We start from the raw sequence: 13,978 nt of genomic DNA, 5'->3' as shown, positions 1-13,978 counted from the left end.
AAGTAAACTACTAAATTACATAGTATTATATATGCAAATGTTCCCTGTTACCAGCTCTCTGATTGGCTGGTCATTTGACAGTTGCTTTGGGCTCGAGTATAAATACCCTGACAGTTGCAGGGACGTTTTGAATCGCAGTCATCTCGCAATAAACATCTTACTCTCTGATTCCATGGCTCCTGCGTCTATCCCTCACACATATTCAACACATAAGGAACTTCAAAGGGATTCATGTGGCTAGATATATTTAATAAAGAGGATTGTGACTGAATCATAACTGTGTAAATACTACCAAATACCCACTATTTCAAAATCATTTCTGCAGACAGGTGGTCTCTCAATTCTGGAAATTATATGTGGAACATTCTAGAAGATACATTCACACGGACGAAGAAGTATACTCCATGAGAGAATGTCCTGAAACACCAGAGGCCAAGGGAATGGTCTGTACTGTATAATTGGATCATTTTATAAAAGTGAACAGTTTTAATGACACATGCATAACACCAGTAGCAATAGGTTCCATAAAGCCAGAATAGTTTATCCTTTTGAAAATGGAAAATATTTATCCTGTAGCAACTCAGATAACGATCAAAATCAAACAGCCATGGATGTCATTTCTGTTCTTCCTTATTGGATCTAACATGTAACTCCACAGTCTGAGAAAACCATGCTTTAAGTCTAAGTAAATAGCTAGTATGGATGACTTTTCAATCTTATTTTCATTGAACATATTGAACATCTTAATATTCTGGGAGTTATAATTCAGCAACATCTGGAGTGCTAATCCCCCCCTTTTGACTTACAAGATAAAGACAGAATTAAGCTCCATTGATTTATTATGGAACTAGCCTGCTTGTAAACCTGATAAGGATTGTAGCCCTAGAATAAATTGAATACACAATCATACATCAAAAGAAAACAAAGCAAAACAAAACAGACACTCATAGTTTAAAATATGTATGACACCATTATTGTGTAATTCACCCTACAAATGTGATAACATTGTATAAAGCTGCTAATTCTTGAACTAGAATGGAAGGTGCAGTCCCAATGTTGATCATTTGCTATATTGAATTGAATATCTAGGCTGGAACTGGGTGTAAACAATAACAGACTCCATAAGTTGATAGAAGTTGCTTTGTCATTTTGACGAATTATATTATGTAACTTTCTCTTTCTTTGTGCTGCATTTTAAAGATAATTATATATTCTGTGCAGATGGTTAAGAATCTAAGCTAAACATTGTAACTTCTGAAGTACGGAATTATTTTAAATATGTTAAGTATTTAAGTATTTTTCCAAATTGTGTAAATCTGTTTCAAGTGTGCAACTGTATAAAACAAGCTAAAGTTCCTCACTATACAATCATTTTCTATTTTTCCTGACCATTTAAATTATTTGGTAGATCCTCCATTTGCAAATTATGTTCAAGAAATAATTGCTGTTAAGAATGAGTAATCACACAAAAAATTGTTGGTTATTTACTGACATGTACCTAGTTTAATTAGTGATGCAGCTAGAATAGCCTTCCTGAAAACACAGCCTTCCAGATGAACTGGAACCAACATCCAGACCTTCAGGCCACAATGACCACAAGACATATTTAGAAGGTTCCAGTTTAGCATGATCTAACATCATACAGCCGATTGGCGTGCAAGAACTACCAGTATTGCCAGTTGAGAGGTTTGGGAATTACAGAAACAATAATAAATGTCCAAGTCAGGAATGGACAACAGTAGTTATAGTTGCATCCATTGGGCTTTAAGAGTCTGTTTTCTATTGAAAGATGTAATTTGATTTGCTTCATTGTAACTGTGTCAAAAAGCTTTTTAAAATCTGGCCAGTGAATATAATTTTTTTGTGTTTACCTTGAAGGTCCATTTCAAATCAGTTGCTGGCAACAATTTAGTAGAACTATCAGCTCCTAAACTATTTTCAAAAGGTATACTCAGTATGAAATGAAACCAGATTGAGTTTTATAGCCTGGAGTTTCAAGTAGCATCACTTGGTCAGTATCTACCATTTAGAACAGGGGTTTCAAACTCGTGTCGTCATTGCAGTGTCACGTGACATATTGAGACTTTCTCACCCTTCACTAAACTGGGTAGGGCTAGCACATGACGTGACTGGCCCGCGGGCCATGAGTTTGACATCCCTGATTTAGAATATCCCAAAGGTGCTTTTTCAAGAGGTAATTAGACTTTCTGGTTTTTCTTTGAAGATGTTTCACTTCTCATCCAAGAAGTTTCTTCAGCTCTGACTGGATGGTGGGGAATGGAAGGATTTATACTCCTTGTAAACAGCTGGTCATTTGTTTGGTCAGCTGTCTGCAAGAGTATAAATCCTTCCATTCCCCACCATCCAGTCAAAGTTGAAGAAGCTTCTTGGATGAGAAATGAACCAGTTTCAAAGAAAAGCCAGAAAGTCCAGTTGCCTCTTGAAAAAGCACATTTGGGACATGACCTGGATGACTGAGAATCTCCATACATATTTAACTATTTAGGACACTTTCTAAATATGGAAGACAATATTTTGTGAATTGAGAACTTTTTCTTTTACAATTTAGAGGGTTTACATATTCACATGTGATTTGGTTTCTGTATTGGCAAAGGTTTGCCAACACTAATTGCAACATATTTTGTTCTGCTTCCATTAATTCAGTCTTGAGACAAAACAACATGGTTAGGGAAGAAAAACGGAGAACAAGTTCATATTATAAAAAAGCCCAGGCAATTTTTCTTTGTTTGCTTTTTACATCAATAAAAGACAAGTAAAATGGTGAATGAAAACAAATGCAACTCTTAAACTAAAAAATAAATATATATCCAGGTACCAAAGAGAAAAATTTAATGAAAGCCAAAACTGTTAAATATGGATTCTTGTTGAGAAAATGTCAATGTCTTTAAGGGTTCCCCAATCCCCATTATTCTATATTTAAGAAAACTGTAGTAAAAATACATATTACAAGTTAACATTTCTCAACTTCTTCAGCATCACTCTTTCTTTCCGCCCACCCTTTCATTGATCAAAAAAAAAACATTTTAAAGATGAGTCCTATTATCTATGTCCTTTTACCACAGCCTTTGTCCTTCCACAGATTCATTTAACTGGCTGGTACAATTGTTAGGCATGCCACTGATACGTTCTGCTTCAAAGACTTTGCATTTCTTTAAATTTCATGGGGCTTTTTTGTTTTTTTTGGACCACACAGAAAGAAATTCTTGCACTCTTCTTAAATTAGGTTTTAAGGTGGAAGATAGTTGCAGGAACTTTTAAAAGTTCTTGAAACTACCAGAAATATCAGATTGTCCTTGACACTCAAAAGCTCTCTTAACAAAAAAGCAGGTTCGGTTAGGTGAATTTGGTGCACCATAAATACATACACAGAATTAAACTCAAAATATAATCAAAAACAGACGTAAAATAATAACAATAATAATACACCAAGAACAAGACCTTGAAGAGTTAATATCAGATGCTGGGATCTGAGTCTTGACAGATAGCTGAATGAAGTGATGGGGACAAAAGCTTTCCAGTGGCACTGACAGAAAGAAATAGCTATTAGGCATGCTGTGCCCTCATAAGGGGATCTGCATTTTCCATATTGCCAGTCTTATGAAAGTGCCATCTTAAGAGGAATGGAGGAAGTGGGTGGAACAACACAGTGTTGAATGGTAAAATCAGTTCCTAGAAATCAGACTTCAGTGGCTGCTTACACTTTATAAGCATATGTGATATATGAATGTTTGTTTTAGAGCCAGTTGTTAGTCACACTTGTGAAAAACAAAACAAACTCATGTCATATCAAACCCCACCATGAAGTCATTTTAGTCTATAGCCTGTGTTGAAGCCTTGACCATCTTTCCTCCATTCTATGCAAGTCTTATGTTTTGCACATTGTTTTCTGCAGGTCTTAGATATTACAAATCCCTGTGGAGTTTGCACTGGCACTTGGATAAAGGTTTAGCCCCTTGTAAAATCTGGTGTTATGATCCAGTCATGAGCAAATGCATATATGAGGATGGGAAATGTAAGAAGACTGGGCCTCCTCTGGACTAAGGATGAAGTGGAAGATTCTCTTCTTTAACACAGTTCTCGTCAGTGAAAAGTGTTTTGCTCTGCTCAAGTAGTTTATGTTCATGTTGGAGCTTTTATTTCATTGGGTGTGCTAGCATGCACATGACTGGGAGAAATACTGTTGACAAGTCCACTTTCTAGTGCTTTGGACATCTCTGTAAATTTCAGAATTTCATTGGAAGCTTGGGTTTTGAATCAGAGACCAAGTAGGAAGCAAGGTACCAGCTGGTATGTTTTGAGTGTTCCACTTTCATTCATGAAGATGGATGAGCTGGAAAACCAACCTGTTGGCTTTTCTGCAGATGCGGTTGCTGGCCAAGATTTGATTCCTGAATCTGATTTTAGTTGAGGTTTTTTTTTAATGGAACCAGCTGCAAATATTGAGGAAGGCTGAATCTAGGTGAATGCATTTCTTTGTTGGCATTATTCAATGAAATCTGGATTTATTCTCATGTCATAGTAAATATACGCAGCTCAGTTACTCCATGGGATATTCTTTAGATGTATTCCAGAAAGACCAAAAAGCTGAATGTATTCAAAATAGTTTGGATATTTAACATTAATTGGCAATGCAGGGTTCTCTACTCAAAAATCGCCACAGGAAGGAACATTTACAGAAGTGCAAGAATGAGAAAATGGCTGTTATTTGCCTATTCATTTTTGAGAAGGCAGACAAGGAAATGTGCTTGTGTGTACACATGCACATGCATACAAACGTGTGTGTGCACACACACAGAAAAAAACACATTTTCCTGGTTTTCCCCATGTATAGGAAATAGCCCTCACCTTAGGTGGTTGCCTGGTAATCTGTCCAAGTGATAGCCTATTAAATGCAAATTCCAAGAACACCAATTAATTATTGGCAATTAGTGCCAATATAGGTGGCACTAACCTCTACATACTTGGGATCTTGCAAATTTGAATACGCAACATAATTCATTTTTTAAAAAAACTTTCCTATTTCTTTCTCCAAGTTAGGCTTTTCTTTCAACTGTCCTAGAAGTCCTTTTTCCCATTTGACAGGGAAATGGTGAACTCCTTCAATACCCCTACTCAGGCTCATTGCAACAATTTTAACACATTTTGTTGCTCCAACTGACCTCCCCCCCCCTTCACTGTTAGTAGTGTAGACATTTATGGTTTGCATCCCAAACTAAACCTGATTTAAAACTTTTGAGTAGGGCAGGGCTGATATTACCTTGACATCACGGGAATTAGTAATAAAAATATATATTGCACACACTAAGAACTTATTAACAACCAAGTTAAAAACAAAATGGCGCTGTCTTCCTCAGTGTTTCTGTAACCGTGTCTCAGGGATATCTCCAAATTATGTTCAGTCCAGTTGCCCTCTCCTTATTGCAGTACAGGTTGTACTTTCTTCTGCCTGTGGATTTACTGCAAAATAAACAGACACATACAAACACACAAAGAAAACAAAGGAAATGGATCTGCTTTCTTCTAGAAGATCCACTGCATTGTCCCTCTTCTTGAATGGTCTGCTTTTGGCCCCTTGCTGGGGCAAGGGAGACCCTGGTCTCATCCAGAAGATCCATCAAGGGACAATTATAATCCCGTTGCTCCCAGGGCCATCCCAGAGTTGTGACCCATGCATGGAATCTCCTGCATGGTTTGGGGAAAATCGTGGCTCACCACCCGTCCATTTTCTCCACTGCTGGTTCCTGCTGCAGATGCTCTGGGGAGGGTTGATGTCCGTATGGCTTCATTGATTGATTGCTGTGGGATCAAACAAAAACCCTTTTTAAGAGAAACAAGGGGGGGTCTCCCCCCTGTCCTTGGTAATGTCTGGACAATAATAATATAAACAATTTCTTCAATTCCTTTTCCAGTACAGTTTTATAACTTCTATATTGAATTCATTTACTTCCAAAATACAGTTTATGTAATCCAGGAAATACTCCTGACTGCTACTAATAGTCGTATTTATCTCCAGCAATGTCAGCAGGTTGTGAAAGCTTATTGTAAGTTACAAATTAAGGGAAAATAGTTCATCTGGAAAGTGAATGAAAAATCACATTAATTAATTATTAACTGCATCATATTTAAAGTTTCTTTTGGTCAAGTGAAATGATGCCAGCCTGATTGGAAATTTAGATTCCCATTTATTTATTTTTATATAACACTAATATGGATGTGTTTTTTATTATTAAAATGAAAAATCAGTGGGCATAATAGGATTTCATTATTTTCTTAACTCCTAATTCTTGCCTGAAAAAAAAAAGAACAAATAACCCAATAAGTTTTCATTTCTCTTTCTTGATCAGGTTCCAACACTGGAAGGAAGTGTTAAGAATTGGTATTCATGAGTGGGGAATCAAGTTCTCTCCCTTCTGCCAATTCTTTTCTGAAAATGAGTTTCTCCAAATTCTTGTTATCATGGGATAGTATCAGGTTCCACCCTTAATGAACAAATAATTACTTTGTTAATTGTTTAATACTGTTAATATCATCCGCCTTCCTGAATCTTAAATATGTCATCAGTTTTGACTATTATACCAAAGGTGTTTTTTCAAAAGGAAACTGGACTTTGTTTTTGCTTGAAGATAATTTCACTTCTCATCCAAGAAGCTTCTTCAGCTCTTAAGCTTCTTGGATGAGAAGTATAACATCTTCAAGCAAAAAGAAAGAAAGCCCAGTTCTCTTTTGAAAAAGCACTTTTGGTACAACCATGATTTGAATGACAGAATCTCCAAAGACATTTTGATTATCATATAAAGATTAAACTTTCAGAACTTTCTGTTTTGCATGTATTGTTATTATCAAAAGGGCTGGTCATTGGCAGAAGAATAGCTAAAGATAAGCTGAGAAACTAAATACAAATGGTGCAAGGAACAGGTTATCTGATTTAACAAACCCTGAATTCAAAGGTTGAATTCAGGGTTTGTTTATTGAGGATTAGATTCCATGCCTATGTTAGGCAGAAAAATGCTTGGCTCAGATATGGTCATTTAGGATTCTTTTCTTCATCAAACGAGATAGATACACGACATCTGAAAATATGTGGCATATCAGTTAGGAAGGTTGGTTATTGCTATTTACCAGAGATTTGCAAAATTGGTTTGCACAAGTCTTATTTCATGATTAAGATCTTCATTTCTGTAAACTCAGTGGTGAAAGGAAGCTGCACTAAAAGAAAAGTCCCCTCATGGTATTCTTTAAAAATATGTATATTAAGAACCAAAGTGAACTTACTAAAATTAGTTACAACAAGCAAGGCACAGATTGAATATTCATATTATTTCCTAGACATCTGAACTGAAAGAGGGCAAAAGCTGTACTGCTCCTGATGCTTCTTACAAATATAAATCAACAACACATTTTTATGATTCTGCCAAGTAAGATTTTTTTCCACATAGGAAAAGGAATTAATATTACATCTAAAATAAAGCTATGCCTTGGGCAGTAAAATGGGCAGCGTATACATTTAATAAATAAATAAAATCTCCAAGCTTTTTGCAAAAAGTGTTGTAATTAAGTATACAGCTACTATAATTGGCTGGTTTTGAGGTACTTAAGTCAAGATTATGTATGCTTCAGAGGTGGGTTTCAAATCCTTGTGCTTGCTTGCTTGCAAGCAACATTTCTACACATGCACAAAAGCATCTGGGTGGGTGGGCGGAGCCTCCCACAACCACCACTACTGGCTCGCCCGATCTGGGCCGAACCAAGAGAAACCCATTTCTGGTATGCTTCATATGACAGTGTTAAGAGTAGCCTGAGCAAGTTTAGGTATGTAACTGCCTCACAGTTGCATAAGAAGGATAAGGCTTCTTACGATTATCTACCTGAGCTATACATATCAGCAAAAAACACATATCTGAAATTTGTGAATTTTTCCTAAGCAGACTTTTCTTTGGGCATTCTCAGTATCATGGAGCAACTAAAAGCAAATTGTACGATGGGAAAAGATAGTATTGTATTGACCAGCTGCATGCTTTGCAAACAAATAGTCCCTAGTTTATTCTCTGGCATTTGAAAATTGGCATTGGGACAGAATCTTCTTGGAACCCCAAAAAGTGATTTCTAATCAGTGTAGACAATCGCAACCTAAAAGGTACCAAGCTGGAATAAAACGGTTTTCTCCCTTTTGTAGATATCAAATTCTGTTCTTAATTAACCAAGGATGGACTCTGAAAATGCTTTCCAAGGCCAGCCCAATTAGCCTTGACCTCTTCCATTTTACTAAAAAAATGTGAGACAATTTACTAACTGTTGTGATTGATGAGGACCTGTTGGAGTAAGGAAACCTGCAGAATCACTGTCAAATTAAAAACATTACTCCCTAGCTATTTGACAATCCTGGCCACATGTCATTTTCAGTAAACTGCCTCACTCAGCTGAACACTAAACAGATCAGTCAGATAAAAGTCAGTGCTGTCCCTAAAATATTGACTTTCTATCCTAATCACCATCCCGGTTGGATCCATTTCTAAAAGCATATTAGGAGGCTGGCTGGTATCCTAAAGGTGTGAAAGGCCTGTGAATGTGTTGCCACCTTCATCCGTTTTGATTCACTTCTGGACTTGTAACAAAACTCGATTAAGGCAACCAGCATGGCTAGTCCAAGACCACCGATGAGGATGTAGAAAACCCCGGCCACGTTGCTGAGACTCAGAGCGCTTGTTTTGTCCTACAAGAGAAAGGAAAAGGAAGAAGGGATGGGGAGGAAGGAATGAAGTTATACTTTATCTTGACAAACACAAAAGGAATGCTTATCCTGATAACACTGGGGAGTTCACCATTTTTAAAAACACATAAGACATCTCAATTTCCTTTGGTTTTTACCCCACCAAACACACAAAGGCTTACCCCACCAAACACACAAAGTTGATTAAAGGTTTCAGTGCGTTTGCAACCTTTGGAAATGATTATGTCTAAGACATCTGGAATTATCACCCTTAACTGCTTGATCACCTTTTGCCAAGGCATTGTTCCCCAGTCATGCTGAACTGTGATCATTCAGATTATCTGGAGATGATAAGAATTGCACTCCCATATATGGGCACTGAGACTGGAGAAAACTAACATATGTTGCTTCAATTATTGATAAAAAGATAGCTACTCTGAGCTAATATTGATTAGTTTCCACTTTCCCTCCTAAAATAATTCTCTCTCTTGGAAATGCCTCTTCTTCTCTTCTTTGACTATTTCCCCCGCAATTTCTGTTGCTAAGCAACAAATCAAAACTGCTTGTTTTAATCCTAACATGTTGCTTGCCTTTTGTTCAATATTCTATTACTGTGACACTAAGAGGTTCTGCCTTCATTGCCTCTGCCTTTAATAGAGAAATGATTTTGCATGTATGTTATAGTGCATTTTAAAACTTAATGTTTTATTAATAATGGGAATTGTTAATCATCAATTAAACACTTTTATTAGAAGCTTATTTTAAACATCTTTTCTCTCCATAATAACTTCGTAAACTGGTTCTCTCTTGTTATTATATGCATAAAAGAGAGATTGTTTTGTTGGGGATTAACCTGAAAATCTAAGAAAAAGTGCTTGAGCAGACAAAAAACAATGTTATAAAAATTTGAAGTCACAGAAGCATTCCTATAAGGAGTTTTCAGAGTTAAAAACTAGCACAGAAGGATTTCACATATGTGCATGTTTTTCAGAGAAATGCAGGTATTTCTGAATTCTCAGCAACACAGTGCTGATATTTTTCATATATTTATATTTCTGGTAAAAAGTGACTTGTTATGCCTAGTTTACAATGTTTATATTATCATTATTCTTTCTAGACATATTCATGTTTAACCAACTTTCATCAGAACTTTATAACTTTGAGATAGAGGTAAAGAACTCCAGTACAAAACAAACTCACAATAGGTGGCTTCAGTAAACTATGTTTTGAGCTATTAACCTAGGTACTGCATTGCATTGTTAATTGCTTTTCAGAAATTAAGAATCTTCATAGCAGCAAATTTCCAGCAAACAAACTGGGTGAGTTTCCTTGAATCCTTAGCAAAAGAAGTTTTAGATGCAAATTTCAGGAGTTAAAAAAATCATGTTTTCCCCTGAGTAAGCCAAAAGAGAGTGATTGGAAAGTTGATTTTGGAAACTTACAAATGGACTAAGGGTGCAATGATTTTGAAATAAGATATTGAAATTAATGATTAAGAAACCTTCCTGTGGGAAAATGCTGCTATTTTAATCGTTATAGAATAGAATTTTCTCCTTTTTCTATTTTTAGTGAGTGTTAGTTTTTACTGTTTGTTAAAAACTTTAATAATTTTAAAATAAACCTACTTTCAAGGATTAGATTAACATTCATTTTATATTTACATTAAACATGCACTCACGGATGAACATAGACAAGGGAAAATGTGAAGAATGAATGAGACTTTCAAGATTACTTGTGTTTACATTTCATTCAAATCTCATGTTTTTTAGGTTTTTAAAGGCTGAGAGGTAGTGGTTTAGTTGAATACAAGTGTTGTAACCCCTTAAATGGGATTGTGTGGTGTCAGTGATATATTATCACAAAATGTTGATATACGTTGTATTTAAATAGACTAAGTTAATCTTAATTCAAACTGCAGAAAGATTCAGACTTGAACAAGAATCATTTTTAGAGAGCATGTGCCTGTAAATTCCCAATCTCACAATATTCCACAAAACAGGGGAGGAATAGCATGCAAAATAGGTTTCCCAAGGCCGGTTGAACCTTGCCTGGAGAAAGATATTGAGCCAAGTGCAAAGAGATAATGTCACAATGTAGATTTATTTTGGAAAAGCACTTCTGATGCGTCCTGTAGCTTTTCAGCTCTCACATTTTCTCTGGTAGAAGGATGTAATTTCTAATTGCAACAAGATTCTTTGGAGACTGATGATTTTCTTGCTGTCACCAGTCTTTCCTGGTTGGAAATTGGCACCAGGGTCACAAGCACACATGGCAGAGGCAAGGAAGTAATTCCTGGCTGCTGTGGCTTGCTTTGTGTTAGATTCATAGTTATTGAAGAGGTGTGAGGCCGGTCGCAAGCCGAGGACCTAGCACTTTGCCTTCCTGACTCTATAAGGTCTTACTTGCTGTTTCAATCCCAACCCCTGATTTAATAGTATTAATAACAATAGGGCACAAGGAAAGGCACCAATCCCACACAATAATGCACAAGAGAATCAAAAGCCTGTTGCGGAGCAGCAGAACTCTGCCATTTGTGCTTTGTGACAGATGCCTTCCCAAGGAGCCTGCCCATCATGCAGCCAGCTTATTAGTGGGAGTCTAAATGTCACAGCTTGTCTCCTGCAGAGGGAGAGTGACATCGGAGGGAAGAGGAAGGCTGGCAGGTAAAAAGTAAGCAGCCAGCCCAGGCTTTGAGAAACACCAGCATCGTTGCCATAGTGACTGGGCCTTGCTTGCTTCTCTTCAATCAGGGGCAGCTTATCCATCATCTTGTTTGTTAGATATTCCCTCCCTCCCCTGGCTGACAGACTGTAAGAGGTTTCCACCAAGGTCCTCTGTTCCGGCGGGAACAGGGATTGAATCTCATTGGTCAAGAGGTCTGACAGATCCTTTTAAAAGGGGATGCTGCCCGACCATTCTCCAGCCGGATGTTTACTTGACTTGCAATAAAGAGCTGTTGTTTACTGAAGCCTTTTGTGCCTCCTTTACCCGATCTAACATTGTTCATGGGGTCTTATGACAAATAGTTCTTTAGGCTCAGGTTTCCTGGGTCTCCTTTCACCTTTTGCATCAGTGAGAACAAGACCGAGGCATTTAACATTGCTCTTTGATATAGACATAGATTTTGAATGCTTGTGGCCAATGCCCTAGATCCACTCTGAGCAGTGTGCCATGGAAAGCTGTTGTTTTTAGGGGTTTTATTTGTGATTCACCAACTGTGTATTCTTTTGTGTTCCAAGGGATTTCGTCTGGATCAATATTTGAGAAAGCCATTTCTCAAAAGTGCCCATTTCTACATATCCGTAGAAGTAATTATATGACACTGATAAAGCAAGGGATGTGATAATAAAACTTCTAATTGTCTTCCTGAAAGAAGGGTATATCAACGGGATATTTATATCTGTATGGGACATTATATAAGAATAGTAATTGCATTTAATGTGAAAAAAATACACACAGGGAAGACAGACATGAAGTAACTAGGGTATGAATGACTATGAAAATGGACTCTAAGGCCCCACCAGATGAATCTGAATAAACACTCTCCTGGCCATAGCTGCTAACTGCTCTTCAAGGACCTCTAAACTGCAAATCAATTCTATCTTGTGGATTGCAACCTCATTCAGAACTCAAAACCCATGGTACTAGAAAAATCAGAAACACTCAGCCATTCTGTCTTGTCAGTACTGAATTTAAGCCTGTTTCCACCCATCCAGACCTCAACATCATCCTGGGACAAGAATTTAACAGTTTGCTTTGAGAGGTCAGTGTACTGATGATACCTGTTCATAAATGGTCTTACCAGTGGCTTCATGTAGATCTTAAAGAGGAGGGACAAGAGTATCAAGTCCTGTGGGACCCCCCCCCCAAGTCAGGGGCCTGCCTTGACGTCCCTTCCCCCATCTCCTAAAACAGAATTTAGGTACGGGTTTATAGTCATAGATTTGGCGAGAGTAAGCTCTTGATGCTCAGTTAGGTAGAATCCTTTAGAGATCAGGCTGATTCCCTCTGGGCATGCCGTACTAGCAATGTGGGCAAGAAGTCTACTTCTGTGAAATGCTGAATGATGGTGTCAAGCACTGTACAGAACACTACTTGTTATACTAGTGTGAAACTGGACTGACAACCAATGGAAGAAATAAATTATATATTAAAGCTAGGAACAAATAGACTTTTGAAATTCTCTATGCTATTTATGTGCTGAGAAATTGGATGGATAATTTCTTTCACATTCTCTAGAAGAAAGATTCATTCTCCAATTTCTCAAAGGCAAAATTCCTCCTTAGTAGAAACAGTACCATAACTACTGCAAAACAAACTGATGATCTAAGAAAAGACTTTTGCTGGGATTTAATTGTGATGCAGGAAGATGGCAAAGCTGCAGATGAAAGATGGGACATCCACAGACATGCAGACAGACACATATATTTTGGTTTCCTTATCACTTATAATATTAGAATATGCATTTTATAATGTTTCTTAAAAATCCCCTTTCCTTTGCAATATTTCTAAAGCATTTTCTCTTTGATCAAATGACATAGCAATTCTTAGAGGGAAAAATACGTATGTACCTGACAGTATTTATATACTATGAAGCCAATGCACTTTTATAGGTAATCCAGCTCTAGAAGGCATCTGACTGGGTTTTGTACACAATCATAGATTTTAAAGCAGGCAGAGGGCAAGTAGCATGAATTACCTTATACAGAGCAAACAATAGGAAGGGAAAGGGAATTGTGTTCTATTCAAGGTGGAAGGTAGAAATAGACTAAAAGAAGTCAGCTGGGAAAAAGAAAGTAGGAATACTGTTTGTATGTAGACATTTAATGGTCTGTCAGGGATTAAACTCATCATTTGGGAGAAAACAGCTAACAAAGAAATTGACAAGAGATGGAGCAAGACAGAATGAGAAGCACAAAATCTGTGTCTGCCTACATCAAAGCTCTTTCACTGAAGGTTTCTTTCATTTTTTTGATTGCAGCTTGACCCAGTTTGGGGCTCTAGGGATTAGCTGAATGTCAGAAAAAATGACAAGGAAAACTTATAGTTCTTAATGCAATTTAATATTCATATCTTCGTAATTAGAATATTGAACTCTTGTAGTTTTTAATATTTTAATAAGTTGCCTATTTCGGTATTAATATTTGTTCATGGATGGTTAAACTTTGCCTTCCTTATATTTTATGTTGAATATCTGTTGACTAGTGTTGGGGTAGGGGAGGGAGGGAGGCATCTACTACACAAATCATG

General features: G+C 37.0%; 1 protein-coding gene across 1 annotated transcript in view; it reads right to left on the bottom strand.

The window, feature by feature from the left end:
- Positions 1 to 2,833: 2,833 nt before the first annotated feature.
- Positions 2,834 to 13,978, bottom strand: part of GRIA1 (glutamate ionotropic receptor AMPA type subunit 1) — a 112,944-nt gene continuing 101,799 nt past the window's right edge. The window contains 2 exon segments of the mRNA XM_032211041.1: positions 2,834 to 5,838; positions 8,597 to 8,731. Of these exon segments, the coding sequence (XP_032066932.1) occupies positions 5,647 to 5,838; positions 8,597 to 8,731 (327 nt within the window). The 3' untranslated portion in view covers positions 2,834 to 5,646.

The sequence above is a fragment of the Thamnophis elegans genome, chromosome 2, assembly GCF_009769535.1.
Source record: "Thamnophis elegans isolate rThaEle1 chromosome 2, rThaEle1.pri, whole genome shotgun sequence".
Lineage (NCBI taxonomy): Eukaryota > Metazoa > Chordata > Lepidosauria > Squamata > Colubridae > Thamnophis > Thamnophis elegans.
This window is presented reverse-complemented; position numbering and strand designations above follow the sequence as displayed.